General features: G+C 35.5%; 1 protein-coding gene across 1 annotated transcript in view; it reads left to right on the forward strand.

Annotated features, from left to right (window-relative positions):
- slc16a1b (solute carrier family 16 member 1b) overlaps positions 1–22228 on the forward strand; it is a 36424-nt gene extending 14196 nt beyond the window's left edge. Inside the window, exons 2-5 of the mRNA XM_056463515.1 lie at positions 4102–4405; positions 10551–10694; positions 15936–16730; positions 17304–22228. Coding sequence (XP_056319490.1) covers positions 4189–4405; positions 10551–10694; positions 15936–16730; positions 17304–17533 — 1386 coding nt within the window. The 5' untranslated portion in view covers positions 4102–4188 and the 3' untranslated portion in view covers positions 17534–22228. The remainder of the gene's footprint in view (positions 1–4101; positions 4406–10550; positions 10695–15935; positions 16731–17303) is intronic.
- Positions 22229–22711: the final 483 nt, after the last annotated feature.

Here is a 22711-nt window from a genome sequence, read left to right on the forward strand (position 1 = left end):
AGATGAAAGAAGGCAGTTTTTGTGACATGGGATATATGATTTTCAAAAGTTGAATTACTGTCAAATATAACACCCAGATCTTTTATAGTGGAGCTAATGCTAACTTTAATAATAATTCTGTTTTGTCTGAGTTTAAGAGAAGAAAATTGTTGGTCATCCAGATAAATAAAATTTTATTTTTAACATAAATATTTAATGATATAATTTCTTGTAATACACTCATTGCTATAAACAGTAGTTTATAGGCCTATTTCGTTTTAGTAAAGATGTATTAGATTTATAGGTGTGCATTTTAATTCTTATACATCAAACATACGCTCCAAACTTGTTCTTGATTGAGACATGTTCAATTCTTTTCATTTGTTTCCAAATTGAATTGTAATTGTTCATAAGAATTTTTATATCTGTGTTATATTATTTGCTGTGGCAGTCCATTCCGCTGTGGCAACCCCTGATAAATAAGGGACTACCCTAGAGTAAAATGAATGGATGAATTATTTTCTGTAAAGTTGTTTCTGGCCATGACACGTTCACACCTAAATGGTTATAAGAGATGTGTTTAAGGGATTATATGCAGCATTCTTCATTTATTCCCTTAGGTAAGGCAAGATCTTCTCCTAAGGTTCATACTTGGAGGGGAAATGTGCTCAATGCATTATAAAGCTTGAAGCATTAGAATTGGTGCTTAGTATCAGCCGATCACCATTACAAGGAATCAGTACTCAATATCAGCTGCAGAAATCCTGATTGGAGCATGCCTAGCTTTGACCCAACTTGGCTGTCAGAGCAGCAGTACTCCCCCTGGCTGCACAAGACTGATCTTGGTAAGACAGTAAATGCACCCTTAGGAAAAAGAAGTATACTTAAGTAAAGGTCAAGTATAAAAGTATATTTTATTTAGTAAGTAATTAAGCCCAAAATACATTGCAGTGACAAAATCTGCACACTTTGTAGATAAAAAGGATATAAAAATAAATGTAATTTTTTTTGCTTGAACAGTTGTACAGTTCAAATAATTGTTCAGTTTTTACTGCTGTCATTAAAAGAAACAAATTAACACCATGACTCTTTGTGTCTGTGTCAGTCTGAACAGCCGCGCCTGGTTTCTTGAACTGCTGTTTTTAGTTTCTTGAACATGACAATGAGTTCACTGTACTCAAATGGCCTTCACAGTCACCAGATCTCAATCCAATAGAGCACCTTTGGGATGTGGTGGAACAAGATTCGTATCATGAATGTGCAGCCGACAAATCTGCATAAACTGCGTGCTGCTATCATGTCAATATGGACCAAAAATATTTCCAGTACCTTTTTGAATCTATGCCACGAAGGATTAAGGCAGTGCTGAAGGCAAAAGAGGGTCCAACCCAGTACTAGTAAGATGTACCTAATTTAGTGGCCGGTGCTTGTACATTTAGAGTTAAATATAAATGGACAAAATCTTCAGTTATGTTTGGTGTTTTGGTTTACATGATATAAAATTCACATTTCTGAATTTTATCAAGGGAACATTCAATTGATGCCCCCTGATTTTTATGATGCATTGTGGGAATTTTCAGGGAGCAAACATGTCAGTGCACTGGAAGAATTGATTTGAGACAGCCCTTTAAATGACTTCCTAACAAAGGAGCTGATTGGAACGCACCGCTGGAGACTTTAAGGTGTCTTCAAGCAGCATTCTTATCTTAAAGAAGCACACGGGTGTAGTTTAGATACAAAGGATGTAAATTTAAAAGTAGTTAAGGCATTTTGCACATATTCAGAAGTTTTAACAGTCCTAATTCAATCAACATAACCGTTGACATCCACTAAGACATCTACATTATCAAAGAGATGGAGATTAAATGTATGTACCTTGGGATTTGCATTAACACCTCATTCAGGCACTGGGGGCTTGCTTGACTCAGGCCCCGTTTACACAAATACGTTTTAGTTTTAAAATGCCGTTTTAGAATAAAAATGATCTGCGTCCACATTAGCGTTTCACCCATCGTTTCTGAACAACTCTCCGTCTACATTACACCGCTGAAAACGCACATCACATGACCACACATGCACACTCTGGCATGCACTGCAGCAATGAGAGTTGTGCACGTTGGACGGTTCATCAAGGATCTACCGCTGGATCTATCCTTATTATATTTGTTAAAATTGATATTTAATTCATCTTGTTGTCTATATCTAAAGACATATTCCCAGACTTTGGCTCTGTTACTATAGTATAGTATATATGTTATAAATATGCATACAGTGAAGATGATGATCATATAAATATGCAGCTACATGATGCCTCAACATGTTTGGTGTCTGTTAAGTTGTTAATATCAAAATTAAAATAGGCAGTTCCTTATATCATGCTTTCATTTTATTGTTTAGAAAGTGAAACAACGTAGCCAGGGTATGTAAATGAGGTTATAAAGTACACTGTTCTCTTTGAAGATTTACCTGACGTGTCCTTGGGAGTTTGTTTTCCATATCAAACTTACGAAGTCTGAACTTACAAGGAGAGGATGCAAGACTAAACTTAGTGTAGGCTACTTAATATTGAGGAAAAAGCCCCAATCAGCAAATGTCTGCAGCCATGCCTTCGTTTTCTCCCATCCACACTGAGATGGAGCATCAGCATTTTAAAATGAAAACGGGCTCTCCAGCGTTTCCGAAACGCTCCGTTTTCGGTGCTCGAAAACTCTGACGTAGTGCGGACGGATGACGTAGCCATAGCAATCTCAGCCAATTAGAACTTACATTTGTTATTCACATTTTTGAGGGTGCATGTGTTCCAACGTGGTTTTATTTCCAAACCAAGTTTAAATCTTCAGTAGATGTCAGTAGAAGTGGCACTTTTTAGAGCAATATGGTGTGGCAGTTGGAGAAGTGCTCACAGCTGAGCGTTTTTAGAAGAACGCTGGCATTTTCTACTTGGCAAAAAAAACACTTACACCCTTAACCCCTGTCCTGTGAAATGTAAATGTTTAGATGTTCCTTTCAGTCTATTAGTTTTAAGGATATCTATTAGCTAGTGTGCTCCAAAACACTGACAAAATTCATGTTTAGAAAATATAAATCTGATATAAACATCCCAAGATTACGGTTTGTCACTTCTGCCTTAATGGGTTGATGGTTTTTCACCTCAAACTTTCTCATCAAATCTTGAACAATCAAATTCTCCCTAGTATCTGACATGATCCACCCCCTTAAAGACACTTTTTATTTGATGTTTTTAATCTTCACCACTCTCGCTGGCAGAGCTTTAATTAAAAACAAAATGCTATTGGCTGTTTTTTTTTTAAAGGGAGGAGCTACTCTCTTCCGCCCTCTCTTAATATTTCAGTTGAGATTACATCAAATATAATCAAGCTTTAATGCTAAATGTAATGTACATTACTTGCATTATTTACAATAATTGGATTATATTTTGGGGTTTTGTTATATTAGGGTGTAGTATCAGCAGATATTTAGAGTTTCTTACATTTGTAATCCCACAGCATTAGGTACTTGGTTGCAATGGATCATTTTAGGGCAAGGACCTAGAGATGACATTTGTGTAGTTGTTTTTCCATCATAGTTTTCATCGTCCATCTTATACAATTTTTAAAAAGAATCAGAATCAGTTGACCACGTTTTTTTTTTTTAATAGACATTTTCATAACTTATTTATGCATTTCCTTGTTTTTAATACAGTATCTTTAAATTCTTATAAAAATTGTTGGATGGAAACCTAGTTAATGAATGTCATCACAAAGATAGCTCTGTGCGTGCGTGAGTGTGTGTAATGGTATCTCAGTTCTCTTGAGTTACCACATTTGATGCGTCCGGAGCTTGTATGTTTGTGTTTTGACATCCGCTCAGTTAAAGAATAACTGACTAAAGCAGTTACGCTCAATCTACAAGCTGTTTACACAGTGTTTGTGTTCACGCTTTGTTCATTCACATGCTGTACTCTTGCTCTGTCCGCGTGGATAGCTTTTCCTCAACTGGACCTCGTCCAGTGTAAACTCCGCTTGTGTCTGACACAGTTTACAGAGTTGATAACTACTGTCTTTCAGTATGTTTGTGTGTGCTCTCCTTTAAAACATGCTTTTTTATTCATTCTCTTTACAGACTGATCCAGTGTGCTTGAAACTCAGCTGATCTTGCGTCTGTTCTTCATTTCCATCATCATCATCATCATCGTCTGTGAGTGTGAAGATGCCTCCAGCAACAGGAGGGCCAGTGGGCTACACTCCTCCAGAGGGCGGCTGGGGCTGGGCAGTCGTAGTCGGGGCCTTTATCAGCATCGGCTTCTCCTATGCCTTCCCAAAATCCATCACGGTGTTCTTCAAGGAGATCGAGGTCATCTTTAATGCCACCAGCAGCCAGGTGTCGTGGATCTCCTCAATCATGCTGGCTGTCATGTATGCTGGAGGTGAGTTCAGTTTACTGCCATTACTTTTGTTCATGTTTTGTCCAAACATTATCCATGAACATATTGTGAAACGATATGGGTATTTGAAGATATATTCGATCCGATATTTAAACAAATTTGGGCTTGGTAAGTTTAGTTTTTTTTTTTAATCAAATTCTGAGATGGCACTTTTGCTCACACAGGCTGGATTTCTTGCCTTTAATAAGCAGGAGAAATGCAGTGTTGTAAAATCAGAGGTGTGCCACTTTAATTGTCTGTGAGGATATTAGAATTGTTGTTGAGCACACAATATACGCACAATATTTTGTCACTCACTTTGTAAAGAATAAACAAAAGTATGTCTTGAGAGTCCGAGGAATTTACTGCATGGTGAACTATTAGAATGAGCCTGTAGTTCAGTTTATGAAAAGGTATCCCTGTATTTTAATAGAATCAAACATAATAGTAAACCCATAGACCCTTTTCACATTATCGGGTTTCTCGTAGCAGAAGGTATCATGGTTGGGTAAACTTAGAGCGCAATGAATTTGGAGAGTACAACAAATAATTTTTTTTTATAATCCTATTTGCTGAAATAATAACATTCATTAAAATAAAACTCCACGATGTTGTTATCAAGACTTTCAGAAAAAGGAAAAAAAATAGTGTGAGACTGATAACGTCAAATTTACTCTCAACCCCATTGACGCTGCATTAGAAACACCTCATAAGCGGTAATTCGTTTTTTTGTAATTTGATGCCAAAATGGTATAATACATTCATAAATGCATATAAATGTTCATACATTTAAAAAAAAATCTAAATATTAAAAAACTTTCAAGGATTTTAGGCTATGATGATCGTTAAACGCATAATAAAAAGCATCCATAATGAAGATGGCTTAACATGCCTTAATACATTGTGATATTCCTTGATTCCTAACTAATTTATTTTTACGATAAACTTAAGCCATGGAAAAGAATGTCCAATTATTTGAAATCGTGAAACTAATTTAATCACGGTTTATTAAAGCTTTAACAAAAATAAAGTAAAATAAATCTAATTCTGTGCCATTCTACATTATCATCATAGAGCCCTATATATACAAGAAAGCAGATTAATGCAATGTCCAAAATATAATCATTAACATTTTTCTATAGAAAACCAAAATGTGTGCTAAACTGCTTGCCTGTATGTAGAATGCATTATCCATAAGATATACAATAAATCTGATCTATTAACACAACTGTATTAGTTTCTTTCAAATCGTGAACATAAAAGAAGATATTCTGAAGAATATAGGTGCCCAAACAGTCTTTATTCTCCATTGACTTCCGTAGCAATAAAAAAAAAAAGGTTAATTTTTACGCTAATTATCATTTTAACCAAGCTTAGCCCTGCTGCTTTTAGTTATTTTAAGTACATGGACTGTAAGTAGGCATGCGACAATAACCGGTTTCAAGTTTACAGCAGTTTGGAAAGTCTCTGTTTTAAAACTGCTAAATGTTCTGTTATACAGCGCTCAAAATCAACCTTTTTTCTTAGTAGCACCGGTGCTCCTAACTTCAAAAATGTAGGCGCACCAGACAAAATTTAGTCGCACCCACCAAAAATTATGAGCACAGTTACTATACGTTTTATATTAACAGATTTATTGCATTTGAAATCAACACTAGTCTCCTAAATCTGCGCACGCAGTGAACATTTTGCTGTGAAAACTAGTCGCACGGCAACAATTTTATGCACTCGCAAAAATGCTCCCAAATATATTTTGAGGTTGCATAGATAAATTTCGGGCGCATATGCGACCAAAACGGTCTCAATTTCAAGCCCTGTTATTCCGTTCCTAAGGTATATATATATATTTTTTAAATGTGTAGAAATCAGAAGACAGCAGAAGTCAATGATATATTTTAATTATTTAGCCTGACATGTTTACTGCTCAAATATATAAAATATGTTTCCTAAAATAAAAAGTATTTTGTTCAATGGGGAATTTTTTATTTTTTTGCAAATTAAACAGAGATTAAAATAGACATTAAAAGAACTTATTTTAGAGCAGTGATCACAATACAGTCATACCGTAATATTTTTATCCAAGGTTATCATACTGTCAGAATCTCAAACCGACCCATCGCTAATTGCAAGTACCCCAGACTTGAAGGGTGTTGAGATGTATAGTTTTTCCCTCTTTTAATATGTGATCTAAATATCCATGGTTTGAAATGGATAAAAAATTGACAGACTTGTGATTCAGTTGTGTGGCTCCCTGCCAGTCATGTCACAGCTAAATCTGGACTTAATTTCAGAATTTTGCCAAACCCACTATCTCTAGTTGTTTTATGTGCGGTGCTAAAGTCAAATAAGGTCAGAATTGAAACAGCTGTGTGTTTAAACTCTGACCTGCTTTTAGCTACTGATGTGCACTGAAAGACATCTGTGTGTTTACATGCCTTTTTTTTTTACAAGTTTTCATGTAATTAAGTTGCTTAGGTGGATCAAGTTGGAAAACCAGTTTAAACCTGCATGTCCTTTCAGGCAATCACCCGCAATGCTATGCTGATTCGTCATCAGACCGTTAAACCACACTTATTTACTTTCATGTAATATTAATGAATCGCTTTGAAAGTTTATGGGGGGAATGGGACTAATATGGTTTGACTAGTGGAAGACACTAAATGCGATTGGCTGAGTCACTTGACACTCACTAAGGAGGAGACAAACTGTGTATTATGGCTAATATTTGTAGTCCTCTGTAAGTCAGAGGCAGCGTGCTTCTTGAGGACTGTGTATACCAATGATGTCACTTCCTGGTGAACGTGTCATTAGTTTCCACCACAAAGACTACATTATGCTCATGTGGCTCTGCACGTAGACTGAACTCAACAAAGAGGCTCTTCCAGTCACATATAACCTGGGAGTATGAAAGAGAGACTGAGAGACCGTTTCTGTCTTTATAAGTGGCCTTAGTGGAAAAAATCTAAATTTATTTAAAATGAATGACCGATATAAACAAAACGTTTATTTGATTTAAAAAATTGATTAATTTTTTTTTATTATTATTATTTATTTTTAAATGTATTTATGTTTTTGTTTATTTTATTTTTATTTTATTTTTTATTTTATTTTTTATTTATATTTTGTATATTTATTTTCAGTGTATTTTTTATTTAATTTATTTTCATTTTACTTATTTTTATGGTATTTATTTAATGTTTTATAAATTTTTTTATTATTATTATTATTATTATTATTATTATTATTATTATTATTTATTTATTATTTTATTAATTATTTAATTTTTTTTTTATTTCAAACCACACTTATTTACTTTCCAATTGTAATTGTATGTAATTAATACTTATCAACCCGTGGTAATATTCATTAAAGTTTTTTTCTCGAGTATCAACTCAGGGTAATTCAGAATCAGAAGCATATAACACAGACAACTTAGTAATTCAGTTTTGCCAGAGAAATCAATCAAAATTTTAAGATGTATTAAGATAGCTTTTGTTGGTAATATTTTTCACAATTATCATGTCTCACCATCCACAAACTTTTTAATATTATTGTACGCTTTTAACCATTAAGAAAAAAGAGTGAATATAAATATATATATATATATATATATATATATATATATATATATATATATATATATATATATATATATATATATAGAATATGTGTATATATATATATATATATATATATACATACATATATATATATCTCTATCTATATATATTTATGTATGTATGTCCATATGCGTATAAATATATTTTTTTTTTTTGCCACAAAGTACTACTTTCATACTGCCATCTATGCAGTTAAATTTAAAGTCTTTAATGTTTAAATAAAAAAGTTCCCAAAGCTTAATTTACGTCATCTTTGATTTTTGATTTTTGATCAAGAAATCACACTGACTTTTAGACCCTTTATTGGTCAAACACCATAGGCGATACCATTTATAGGTGAGGGTTCACCAAGCTTGAACTTTAGTATGCAGCAAAACAAGAATATTCCATAATGGGGATTCCCAAACCTTTTTTTTTTCTTTTTTTTTTTTTTGACCCCTTTGAAATTAATTTATTCACTGAACAAATTTTTGGGCTTTGGTAACTTGAATTATGAAAGTCATTATGATTGTTAGCTGCAAAGTGATTATTTATTTTATTTATAAATTTTTTTCCCAAAACACTCATTTGAAATAATCTCTTCTAAAGTACATGACAAGTATCTAAACCCTGTCCTCTGCTGACTCTCATGTCCCTCTCAACCAGTTTATGTAATGACGCAAGTGAGTATTTGGATCACTGTTGTCTTTGTGTCTTTTTTGGGGGGCAGGAAAGGATGGCCCGTTCTCAGCTGCACAAAGCCTGTCAGAATAAATTAATTCGACGAATGTGACTGGGGGACGAACAGATTGCTTTGAACTCTGATTGGCTGAATGAAACATATGGCAAAGTTTCTCCACCTCCTCTAGGTTATGATAATGAAAGGTTAGCATTTATAGCAAAGGGCACATTTTGAGATATTAACTATACTAAACTAAAATCTAAACATACCGAGAGAATTTATAGCAATTCTAAGTGCTTTTTGTCTATACATTTGTGTTCAAAAAAAACTTTTAGACCTACTTCAACTTGACCGGTTAGCTTTAGCTTATATGTACACAATACTGTTTGCTATGACATTTTTATCTGTTTGTGCTAGATACAACTGTGATGGATTTGTCTGATGTAAGTTGTGTCATTGTAGGAATTATGCCAAATGTCACTTCATCTTTTCTGTGTTTCTCATGTAAAAGTCTTGGTTAGCATGCTGACCAAACAAGCTCTTGTAAATGGCTGAAGTGTTTTGCCTTTTAAGTGAAGTTATTCAACTCTCATTGCTTTCAGGGTGACCTGCTCTAAATGGAGCCTTTCACTAGAAAAGCACAGCACTGACAAAAAGCTTATTTCCTAAAAAATGTGACTATTTTGTCCTTATTTTTACCGTGCAATGTGAAACGCAGTTCAACTCATAAAAAAATTACATCTACTGTTTGAAAATGATTAAAGGGACAGTTTTTCACACCCTGAAATGGAATTTTTTTTTCTGTTGATCACAAAAGAAGATAATTTGAAGAATGTTATCTACAAGAAACTTGTACCATTAGTCTTCCATGGTAATTTGTTTCCTACTATGGAAGCCAGAGGCTACATTTTCTGACAGCTTTCTTAAATATTTATTTAAAACGCTTAACAGGAAAAAATCAGCTTATAGATGACCGAATATACATTTCCAGGTTAAGTATCACTCATAGATTGTAGTCATATATTTGTGAGGGAACTGCTAGTGAGAAGACATGTTTGGCTGCTATTTTTGTCTGCTTTCATAACGTTTGAGCTAATTTTACTGGAGTGAACAGCAGTTTGCACACACACACACACACACACACACACACAGACTAGCACACACACACAGACTAGCACACTCACAGAAATAGCAGGTTCCTGTAGGTCAGCTTGATTCTGCTGATGAAGTTTTTCATCAGCTGGTCACATGCGCTGTTAGTGAAGTGTGTGCAGATCCCATCACAGTTTCCTTCCTCTGAATGGTCTCATGTGTCCTCCTGCTGTCTGCTGTGTCAGTGTAGTCAATGGCTGCTGCTGCAATGCCATCTTGTGGTGGAACTGCCTTATTGCAGCATTTTTAAAATTACACAGTTTAGCCTGAATGCTTAAAGTTAGTGTAAGTAACCTTAAAGTGTAATGTAAAATAGTATGAGGTGTTGTGTTTTGTTAGCTGAAAAAACGAATTAAATTAACATCATAAAATATTTCTTTTGTCTATGTATGTATGTATGCGTGTGTGTGTGTGTGTGTGTGTGTATAAATAAAAACTGAGTATTGTAATTCATCACATGAATATAACACAAAACTATTACAATATTGTCATCCATAGTGGTGTTTTATTTGTATTGTTTATGTAATTTCTATTTGATTTTGTTAAATAGTCAAACAAATCAGAGTTACTTTAAAAAAAAAACCAATAACAGACCAAATGTTGGCTATATTCTAACAATAGACATCAACTTAAAGAGATTGGCATTTACTAAATAAAGTAAAATAAACAACAGATTTGCAAATTAGTTTCTTAATAATCTGTTTTCTGTCGACAGGACCAATCAGCAGTATTCTGGTGAATAAGTTTGGTAGTCGGCCGATCATGATCGCTGGAGGATGTCTGTCAGGCACAGGATTAGTCGCCGCATCCTTCTGTGACACAGTGGAGGGGCTTTACTTCTGTGTGGGAGTCATAGGCGGTAAGTACACTCATCGTACATATAAAAAAGCCCCTGAAAACTGAGAGAGTGCTGTTAAATAACAAAAGCTACAAATACCATTGTGTTTAAATTATACATTTAATGGCTTTGGCTATTAATTTTATGCAATGGTATTTTGGGGGCCTTAAAAATACAAGTTTTTTCAAACATGTTTTAGAGTGTAATTGTGTCATTGCGTAAATTACAAAAAAAATGCTCTATAGGCACGTGCAAGTAAACACCAAAACAACAAACAATATAAACAAAACAACAATGGTCAAATTGAGTCTTTCAAAATGATGCTTGAATGAAAACTTTAAAGCAAAATATCAAAATCACAATAAAACTTGAGCCACTTAACCCAAGTGCAGTAATGTTACAGTTACAATTCTGAAAACAACAAAGTAGTCAGTGTTCTTGGTATGTTAAAAACCCACTTCAAATTTCACCTATTATTTTGCAGAAATATGACTGTATTTACCTTTTTTGGGCAAATATGGTACCTTTCCATATTTACTTTGTTTTGAACCTCTTTAAATCAATGATCAACACAGTATATTTCAGTATTAATATTACATTTTGACAGAAGGTGCAATGTCTGGGTTATAAATATTCTAAATCACAATCCATACAGTAATTTGCCATGTCTGCACATTTTCACAAACGTTATGATTCATAAAAATGTCTTTGACCTCTATTAAAGCGTAATATCTGATATCAAGCATTCCCTCCACAAATGTACTTGTCAACTCGTGTGTCTAGTTATTGGTGTTCTTCAGTACTGCTCATAGATATTTACATTGTACCGTGTTGTTGTCTATTGGAAGGAATGTGTCAATAGAGCTGCCATTTTTGTACAGGGTAGCGCTCCTTTGAAATGAATGTGGGACCAAGGTGTAGTGGAGGACTGGCCATCCAGAGCTATATAAACATATATACATATTAGGGATTACCCCATACAACGTTTTAACTTCCGATGCGATACCGATATTGCAGCCTTCAGTACTTATTGATACAAATCCGATACAATAATCAGCACAAATCATGAATACTTTTACCTATTTCGTTGAGTGGAATGTATGAATGGCTAGATCAAACTGAGAACAAAAGTCAGCAAAAGTAAGTATGGAAAAAACCTACCAATTCATTAAGTATTGGTTGCATGAATGTGAATATATAAAAAAGAATTAAAGAATAAATATTAAGACCCTGAAAAATATCTTAATTAAATAAACAAAAATATATTTTTTAAAGTGCAAAATACTAATAAAAGGTCACTTCAGTTATTTATTTTTTACCATCAGCAAATGGTAGAAACATCTGAGAGCAGAAACATAAGAAGAAAAATATTGTTAATTGACCAACTGCTGAAGGTTGAGTGTCCAATGTTTCAATTTCACACACAGCTTCTTGATGAATTTTTGATCCACTTTCGAGCTGAAAAATATCTGTCACACTGGGCAGCAGAAATAGGGAGTTATTGTTATAAGTTATCGTTAAATTAATACAAATGTGCAGTATGGTTAGTGCAAATATTCACATGACCAGAGCAGTTTAATCTGTTTTTGTATCATAAGAAGATTATGGCTGTATCAATGTTCCCAAACAAAACATTATTAATTTTATAATAATAGATATTGCACATATTTACTTTAACATAAATATACTTGCAGTAGCAGGATTGAAACACACCTCTTCTCCACAGCACATAAAATTATGTGACTTTTAAGAATAACTTTATCAAAATTAATTTTATGTTCATAAAATATTGCACAGATTCCACCCTACTTCCCACATGGGAAAAGTATGACAATGTAAAAAAGACAACTGCAAACTCATGTGCAAAGCTGACACTGTTTATCAGAGCACTTTATCCTTCTGGGCTTTTTAAAGAAGAGTTAAATATGGGAATGCCTCTAAATAAATGTTCTTTCTGCCCGAAAGGAACACCATTCTTTCTTTTAAACTGTAATGGTCCTCAGCAACAGAATGATTTCTTATTCTTATTTAACAGACAATTAAAACAACAAAAATGTTTAGCATTCAACACCTTTTACATGACACTGTTTCTTTTCAGTGTGTTCAAGTAAAAAATGAAATGAAAAAAATAAGAAATCCACTATTTCACTATCTATGTGTACCACTGACAGGTCAAATCTTCTCTCTCTCTCTCTCTCTCTCTCTCTCTCTCTCTCTCTCTCTCTCTCTCTCTCTCTCTCTCTCTCTCTCTCTCTCTCTCTCTCTCTCTCTCTCTCTCTCTCTCTCTCTCTCTCTCTCTCTCTCTCTCTCTCTCTCTCTCTCTCTCTCTCTCTCTCTCTCGGTGCTGCTGAGAGATTGAGATGCGCAGACCAAAGTTTGCATATAAAGTAATGCAAAAAATCATATATAATCTATAAAAAATGAAAGCAGAATCCGGGATATGTTAGGCGATTTAGAAATTCTGCCTGAATGGATTTTTAAGTCCCAAATAGAGGACAAATCCGGAAAAAGAGGATGTATTGTCACCCTAAAGCAGCGTATACAAAACAATGTAAAGATCGCTTGACGTGAAGTAAATAAACCAGTAGAGATGTGCCGTTGTTGATAGCGTCAGCGTGTGCTACCGTCACAATAGATTTCTATCGTAATATACCATAACTTAGTGTTAAGAGCAAGTTAAATCTTAAAGGGACTTTGCTAGCAAGCAGTGTTGTGATCACGTGGGCTTTGCACTCTGGCTCTGGACGCTGCTTGATAGAATAGCTGTAACGGAGTTTAGAGCGCAACGGACTGCTTATATTGAAGATTTTTACTGATTTACTAGATTTGGACTGAAATCGGACCTACTTCCGATATCAATATCGGATCGGGACATCCCTAATACATATATCTATGATCGGGAGTTTTTCTGGTGGTTAGTATGCAATAAAAAAATTCAATTGCGAAAATTATAATTTTACATCACTTCTACAATGATGGATAAGTGATTGCATGGGCTTTGCTGACAAAGCATGTGTGTTTGTGTGCATGAAAATGTATTATTCTCCCTCCCTGTTAAATTTGGTCTAATCCATGTCCTGAAGCACACCCCCTCGCCTGCTTTCACTTATTCCAACGGAGAGAGCGATTTCCTTTGTGAATGAATCACTTAGCTGACAATAATACAAGTTTCTAGCACCGCTGCATCTTGTTGTCCTATTTCATTTACATTGTTTGCTTATTGTATTTAACAAAACTGGCATAAGCCTGGCATTTTGTGTGTTTTGGTGCTGCTTTGCTTTATGGGCAGTGCAGTAAGTGACTGTGTTATCATCAATAACGTTACTTGTTTAGCTAAAAAATTCATAATATACTAAAACGTAAAAAACGGAGTCTTACCTATGAAATGTTCTGCTTTGTTTGCTTGTTAATACATCCGTACGCAGCGCTAAAGTCCAGAATCTTCACATTGGCTTTGGTCTTGACTAGTACTGCTGAATGACTTTTGTCCTGGGAGCACTGTACAAATGTGGCAGCGCTACTGACGCATGCTCAGGGTCCGTATGCGATATCTAGTGTATATATCTATGAGTAGTGCTGCTGTAATGGCTTGTCTCAAATTTCTTTCCTGCTATGAAATAATGGCTTGGTTCTGCACTAGCATCTGGTAAAAAAAAAACTAAGCAGAGAAATAAAACGATTCAAAGCACACGTGTGAGCTGCTCATTCATCATATGCACACACATTTGAACTGAACGCATACAGTAAGAAGGTTTAACGATATTAATCTTTATCTTTTAACAATTACAAATTAGAGTGCGAAACAAAATCATCAATCCAACATGGCTATTAAATGGCTATTATCAAAAAAAAAAAAACACCACCAGTATGCTCCTTTACCTTCTGCAAACTTGCCTTCATAAAGACTATTAAACTTTTTTCGAGTGCCTTGGACTTTTTAATTTTTTTTTTGCAAATTTTAATGCATTGGTGCTGTTTGGATCTAGGATTCTTTAATTACCCCTGAAGCTTTTTCATCTAAAGAAGCATGTTTCCAATCCTCCGCTTCCTGCAACTCTTTATTTCATGTGACAGTTCAGGCATTTAATTGACTCCTGAAATTTGCATGTCATTGCATGTTATAAACGTTTTATACATAGCAGTTATGTAAAAAAGGCAAATGAAAACGTCTCTTACCTCCAAACTCTGTGCATTATAAGAAAAAAAAAAAATACAATGTGCAGTCGGAAGTGTAACATGCATTCATAACGTTTTTTTGTGCAGTGACGCTACTTTAAATGAGTCCGATTTACTATACATTTAACGGCAACTTCGTTTTACGAAAGATGAAGTTAAGATGCCGTTCTTTTATCCCATGTGCATGCTATGAGGATAAACAAGAGACCAAGACCTTAAGTATGGTGAGAAAGAATGAATGACAGCTTTTAAAATTGTCTGAGAGACATCCCCTTCTTGCCCAGTAGGCCTACCTTGTGTTTTATTTGCTAATTTAAGCTATTTTTTAAAAAGATAAATATAATGTATAAAACTAAACATTATTTGTATCACTTCATAATACCTATACGTCTGATAAGCTTTTTATATTAATGGACAATGCACAGGTATTGATGTTTAACAATATTTTACACTACATTATTTAAATCTGCCAAGCTTATTTTACAATGTTTACATTCTACTCACATAATACATTAAATCTAAATTCCAAAAATCAGAAATGACAACAGATTGTTACGATTTAATGTTTTAATGTTATTGATTAATGCACTTACTTGGCAGATTTCATTCATTCATTTTCCATCTGCTTTTTATCTGGTTTACCACTGCGGAATGAACCGCCACTTACTTGACAGATTTGTATATTTTTAATTTTAGGTGGTTTGTGTGAAGTGTTTTATGTTTGGTAAAATAATTTCTAATTGCATCTTTAGTGATTTTCAACTAATTACACTGTCTTGTCTCAATAGCTGGATTTAGAGGTTTTTGCAAAAAAAGCACAATGGCTTTACCCTAGTAAAAGCCAAAGAATTGTCTAAAGTGACATTTTTGAAAAAAGGGTATTTTATTTACTAGCTAATAACCTCATCATTACATTTAAAATTAAACTTCTAAACCTAGTTATAGAAGCCTGATAGAAAATGTTCATTTACAAGAAAAGAGCTCTGATGGATTTAGAGGGTTTTGCATCTGAACTCTTCATAGGTAAACATACCCTCAATCATGCATATAAGATTTCTCACTTCTCTTTCCTCTGTTTTTGTGTAGGACTGGGTTTGGCTTTCAATCTGAATCCAGCATTAACCATGATTGGCAAATACTTCTACAAGCGTCGGCCAATAGCTAACGGCATCGCCATGGCAGGAAGCCCAGTGTTCTTGTCGACTCTGGCCCCGTTGAACAGCTGGCTGTTTGATCAGTTCGGGTGGAGAGGCAGTTTCCTCATCCTAGGCGGAGCTCTGCTCAATTGCTGTGTCGCTGGATCATTAATGCGGCCTATTGGACCAAAACCACAACCAGCCATTCCCAAAGAGGACGGCGAAATCAAACCACAAGAGAAAAAAACCCTGATACAGACAATAAACGGCTTCCTGGATCTGACCCTCTTCACCCACCGAGGCTTCTTGCTGTACCTGCTGGGAAATGTCATCATGTTTTTCGGCCTCTTTGCGCCTCTTGTGTTTCTCAGTAATTACGCAAAAAGCAAACATATCTCCAAGGACAAGGCTGCGTTCTTGTTGTCCATCTTGGCTTTCACAGACATGATCGCTCGGCCGTCTATGGGTCTGGTGGCAAACACTCGCTGGGTTCGTCCACGGATCCAATACTTTTTCGCTGCGTCAGTGCTGTACAATGGCATCTGCCACTTGTTGGCGCCACTCTCCACCGATTACCTGGGCTTTGCCATTTATGCTGTGTTTTTCGGAGTGGCTTTCGGCTGGCTCAGTTCTGTACTGTTCGAGACACTCATGGATCTTGTAGGAGCTCAGAGGTTCTCCAGTGCTGTTGGGTTGGTCACGATTGTGGAGTGTGGGCCTGTGCTGCTTGGGCCGCCACTGTTGGGTAAGACTGAGCACAAAACACATTCAGCTTCATAGAAAACTGTCATTGCTTACTCAAGTATGCATTTCTTTCTTCTGTGGAACACAAAAAAAGATGTTTTGAAGAATATTGCAAACAGTTTTTGTTGCTATTGGCAGTATTGTGTTCTACAGACAACGTCATGCAGGTTTTGGATAAACATAAGGATAAATGAATATATTTATTGCTTAAAATGGAGTATAGCTTTTAAAGTTTACATGTTGGTATTAGCTTCTGCCAGATTTTTAAATTATTGCCGCTCTGTAGGTCTATTGCAGACATTCATAAATATTCCTAGTCAATCTAATAAATGTTTGAGACGTACTCCCTACATAAACCATCTAAATTGCACCTTGAAATAACGTCATAGGTAGTTGGTAGATCTGTGCAAAAGGTCTGCCGCCGCAGCTGGAAAAACTCCTAGAGGAAACATTGCAATTGTTTAAAATCACCCACTAGATTGTCCTGTAATATTTTTTAAATGGTGGCTAACCACCAATTAAGGTCCTGTTAGTGAGTTTGACAAACCTTTTTTTTTCATTTCTTCTCTTGCAGGACGACTCAACGATATCTATGATGATTATAAGTACACATATCAGGGCTGTGGAATCGTTCTGGTGATCGCCAGCATCTTCCTGTTTGTTGGAATGGGAATCAACTACCGGCTGGTAGACAAAGAGAAGAAAGAGGAAGAGAAAAGAGCCAAACTGGAAGACAAAGACGAGGAGACCAATTTAGACAATGCCCTGAACCAGAAGGAAAAGGAGGCAGATGGAGTCGTATAGGATGTGTGAGCCGACATTAGACACTAATAATGCCCGCACACACACACACACACACACACACACACACACACACACACACACACACACACGAGCAATCCATGTCTTCCAGATCTGACCGTCCAAATCCTCAAACGGTGAAATCAGTTCCTTTCCAATATAGTTCAACCAGAACAGCACGATGGACTGCGCATCTGAAATATTAATTTCATTCTCCCAATGTTCAGAAGGGAGGCTTTTGTACTATGATGTCACAGTTCCCCTATTTTCTGACCTATTACAAGCATTATATGAGCATTCCTAGTGTTTCGACTCCAAAATTACACTGTTTATCCACCTTTAAATGCAGCTATGAAATGCACATTTTAAAATAGAATTTTTTTAAATTTTATTTTAATTTTTATCAATTGTATGACATTTAAGGTGACGCGTGCACACAGAATTTGTCAAATCCAGACATGGGAGAAGGAGGGGTCTTTCATTCTTCAGTCAGTGTCCATTGTAAGAATAGTGTTAGACTAAAGGTCATTATTGTATGTTGTTTTTAGGGTTGAGTGCAGATTTTGTTTTAGTGTTCGTTTGTTGCCTTCCTTGTTCTGATTGGCTGGGAGAAAAGCAAAATGGTGCCAGGCTTTGCTACACTGCCATAAAAGGGCAAAACGCCGAAATTACAACAAGACTGAAAAAGTGAAACTGCTTCGTCACATCACGAGTGAGGATCTTTAGGGTGAAATATGCAGTTACTGTGTTTTCCTTTGCGTGGTACAAAAATGGAAGGTTCGTTCCTATATGATGTTTTTGACTGGTTGCTCTAATCTTGCGATCTCACTATGCTTATTTAACTTTGGAGATTTCAGTGGTTACAGTTTCTAGGAACTGCTGTAGACAGAATTTTGCAAAAGTCGTCGTCTTTGTTGTTGTTGCTTTTTTTTTTGTCTGACAGGCTATTCTCACTGATGTTTTAGTGTTTTAAGGGGTGTTTTAGTTTGTGTCATTTAGTGAAGAGTTCGAATAGTGGATACTTTAAAACTATTTCTGACCACGTTGTATTTAGGCATCTAAAAACTGCTTTAATTACAGATTTTATGCCTTTGATCGGGTGCCTTTTGTCTATATCCAGGTATTTGTATTAAACGGCTATACGTGTAACAATACTAACTCCCTAACCCTGTTTTTCTGAGCGATATGCAATGTGGAGAGGATGTGTGTTTTTGTAAATCACTTTAGTGTCATATTGTTTGGGAGAGTGAAGTCATTTCTAACTGAGCCGGCAAACAAAAATGGTAGAGAATTTCTGTTGGCTATAAATATAGACTTGGTTATCAAATTCTGCTAGTGTTTTATATATATATGGATAGTTCACACTAAAATGAAAAATCATCTTTTACTCATTATTTTGTTCCAATCGGTTTATCTTTAGGAAACACAATGATTTCTGTCCCATTGTTGAAAGCCTGTTCACACTTTAAAATGTTTGCAATGTGGTCAAGAATGATTCTATGCAAGTTAAGCAGTTTATTCAGAGCCTTATGTGATGAACAGATTAAATTGTGGCATTTAATCAGCATATAACATTGATCAGCAAGCAGACGCTCAATCATACCTCATTGGCTCATGTGAAAGGTCAAACGTGCCATGTGACATGCAGGAATGAGCCTTATAGGTTCTCACACATCAAGAAAACATGCTTGAGCGTCTGTGATTTGAATCTGAATGCTGGAAATATGGCTTGCTCAATGTTTTTGTAAATGCTGTGCATTATATCTGTACGCCTTATATAACCACTTAATTCATATGAATTCATTTGATTGAATGTTTGGAGGGATAGTTAACACAAAAATTTCACTTGTTCAAAGCCTTTATGACTTACTTTCATCTGTCAAACATGAGAATGTATGAACGTGAACATTTACTCTCTTTACTCCCTATCAAGTATGCAAAAAAAAATCTGTAATTTTATGGGATGGGGATGGGGGGGGTTCGGCAGCTGGGGTGCCAATATTTAACGGCTGTTAAATTACATAAATTTACCGTAAAATAACAGACGTTAAATTATGGAAATTTCTGTAATTTAACATCCATGATTCTATGGGAAATTTCTGTAATTTAACGGACATTATTTTACTTTTTTTTTTTTTTTGTACAGTGTAGTTATAAACCCTTGAATTTCTTGCTTATGTTGAGTAAAAATATATTTTCAAAGAAAAATTTAAACCTGTAACCATTAACCTCCGTTGTGTTTTTCATACTATGAAAGTGAATGGTTACAGGTTTTCAGCTTTCTTCAAAATATCTTCTTTTTTTTTTAATTTATCATGAGAGAAACTCAGAGGTTTATAACTACTTGAGGGCCAAGTAAACATTAAATAAATAAATTTTCATTTTTGGGTATACTGTCCCTTTAAAGGTGCAGTAGGGGATCTGCGACAATGCTAACCGGCTAGCATAAATATTTGAAACACATTCCCACCCCTGCTGTCCAAAGCCACGCCTCCTAAAAATACTACCACGCGCACCTTAAAGATGACAACAAAACCTTCACTCAGCGACTGGTGCTTTGCGGCGTGCAGGAATTACACTTAATACTAAGCCATGCTTTTTCAGACCGAATATTCAGAGTAGCGTGGTAAACAATATAGGGAGCGCGTCACAGATTTTCATTGTTCAAAAATGAACCAATGTGAATATAAAATCAACTTCACCTCAATAAAGCAGGCTAGGCGGAATAGCGCTATTTACGGATGTTTTGTAGTTAAACTAAATAAAAATCAACAATATAGATGGTGTAAAACGTCCCTTACGAAACTGAAAATAGTCATCTATCGCCGGAAGATTTCAGTGGCTGAACAACTCTTCTGTGCATATAACCCATTTGTAACAACATCTACATCAGCTTTGCATGACTAAAATAGTTTTAAAACAGAACATTACCTTCCTTCAGCCATGGTGTTGTCTTTCCTCCAGCCTACGAAAGTAACTCCAATATTGATTCAGGATTTTAAAAAGTTTTGATTCAGCATGTTTTTACCACTCACGCTTTCTCTCTCTATTTCTCTCTCACATGAACCTGCAGCACATGTACGCACAAACGGCGGATCTGCGTGTAAACGGCTGCGCGATTAGTTCAAATCTGCATTTGCTGACAGACAGTTTGAGCTACTTATCGGAATTATGGGAGATGTCGGCCCGACACTATTTAATTGGATGAACATTTTTTAGTTTTATGCCTTAGCCAGAATTTAACAATACATATTAATACATTTAGTTTATATTTGATTTACTGTAATCATTACTATTGGAATGTGAAGAGACTTTCAAACAGCACAACTAAAAAGTTTCTGAAGACAATCACCTACGGCACCTTTAAGGCATGGATGAACAGGCTTTTAACAAAGACACAGAAATGCTTTGGATTTCATTACAAACGTCTTTAATTGTGTTGAGAAGAATGGTTTTGGATTAACTACATTACAGCATTTCCACCATGGGGGTGAACTAGCCCTTTAAGCCTTTGAAAAACCAAGGTGCTTCTGACGTTCACGAAGCCATTTTATTCCTTCTGCTTTTCACAGTACTTTTGCCGAGCATGTGGAAAACGACTCAGGTCTGCAAACAGAACAACAAACTCCAGATTTAGCAGATCTCAGAACAGTGCTGCTGTCACTTTGTGGTGAAAATGTGTAATGAAAAATGGAGAAACGGCGCCACCTGCTGGCTGCTGTTGCTCACTGCAACACTGCAGGTCAACAGCAGGCCTAACAAATAGGCTGGTTCACTGCAGTTTCAATAGTATTTTTTTAAGAAACTTTTGTGAGTATGTTTTAGTATCAATGTGAAGTCACAGCAGATGGCTTTTTCTTTGTATAGTGCACTTTAATTAGGTACATTTTAAGGTGTAATTCACGTTCCTGTTTATATGTGCAGCATTCACAGTGTAACGCAGTTTATTTGGCATTTTTATGAGTAGAAATTAATTGGTCAGAGGCCTGAAGGGTGTGTGCTTGTATACAGATATGTGCTGTAGTGGAGTTGGTGTTGTAACGTAATCTCCGAGCTCTGATGAATGACTGCTGCTGCGAGACAAAGAGCAGAAACGCAGCGTTAACGACTCAATTTCAGTGTCTCTGATAAGATCCGTATCGCTGCTCCGACTGCACTTCTGTTTACAGGATCAGAGCCATCTGAACTGCACTCAACAGTGTGTGTGCGCAGGTGGATTACTTATTAGTGTGAAGGAAAATACTGCTGTACTGAGAAAATGGACCACCCTGAGAAAATGCCATGTAAGGGGTAAAGCTTTTTACTCTCGTTGTTGTTTTTCGATCCTTTTATTCCCACTTTTTTCTTTTGTGGGTCGATTGAACACTCAAGTAACACTAACCAGTGAGCTTTTAAAATGTCTTCTGTCAGAAAAAAAACAATTGACTGAGGTAAAGAGAGAGAGATTGTAGTAGGGGATGTGTGTGGCTCTGTGTGAGAGAGAGAGAGAGTGTGTGTGTGTCTGTTCAAAGAGATTCCATGCAAGCTCACTATTTCATGATTAATTCAGGAGGGTAGAGTTTGGCCCTTATAAGGCATTCAAGGCAGAAGAAATGTGTATTTTTTTTAGGTATTTCAAACAATATCTCGTGTGAAATTTTGTATGTTTTGGTGTTTATTTGAATGGATGAGCAAATCAATAAACATTTTATAAAAATATGAATGCATTTTTTTCTGAGGGCATTGTATAAATGCTGAAATGAGTAGCATTCGCTTTTACAGGGGACTGAGAAACTAAATAACAATTTAATCAGGTTAATATTTATTTTGTTTATTTTTAAAGTCTAAATTTTACAAAAAAAAGCATTGTTTTTAAAAGATATGGTAATCTGTATGGGTTGTTTGTGCTTTTTAAAACCTATAATTTTCATCTTTTTTGTTAATGCAAATGGCAGTGAGCACAAATATTTAATATTAATATTTACATACATCTGCTGGTCATTTGGCACCAACTTGCATTTAGGAAAAGCCTTGTTGAAGTCAGAGGGAATGTCTAAATGGGTTCGAACTAGTAGAAAGACAACCATAACTTAAATTCATTTCATAACATTCATTCATTTACAGCTAAGGTTTGCAGCAGAGCATCTTTGAAAATGCAGCGCAATAAACCTTGAATCAGATGAGCTACAGCAGCTCAAGACT

Source organism: Danio aesculapii, chromosome 8 (assembly GCF_903798145.1).
Source record: "Danio aesculapii chromosome 8, fDanAes4.1, whole genome shotgun sequence".
NCBI classification, from domain to species: Eukaryota; Metazoa; Chordata; class Actinopteri; order Cypriniformes; family Danionidae; genus Danio; species Danio aesculapii.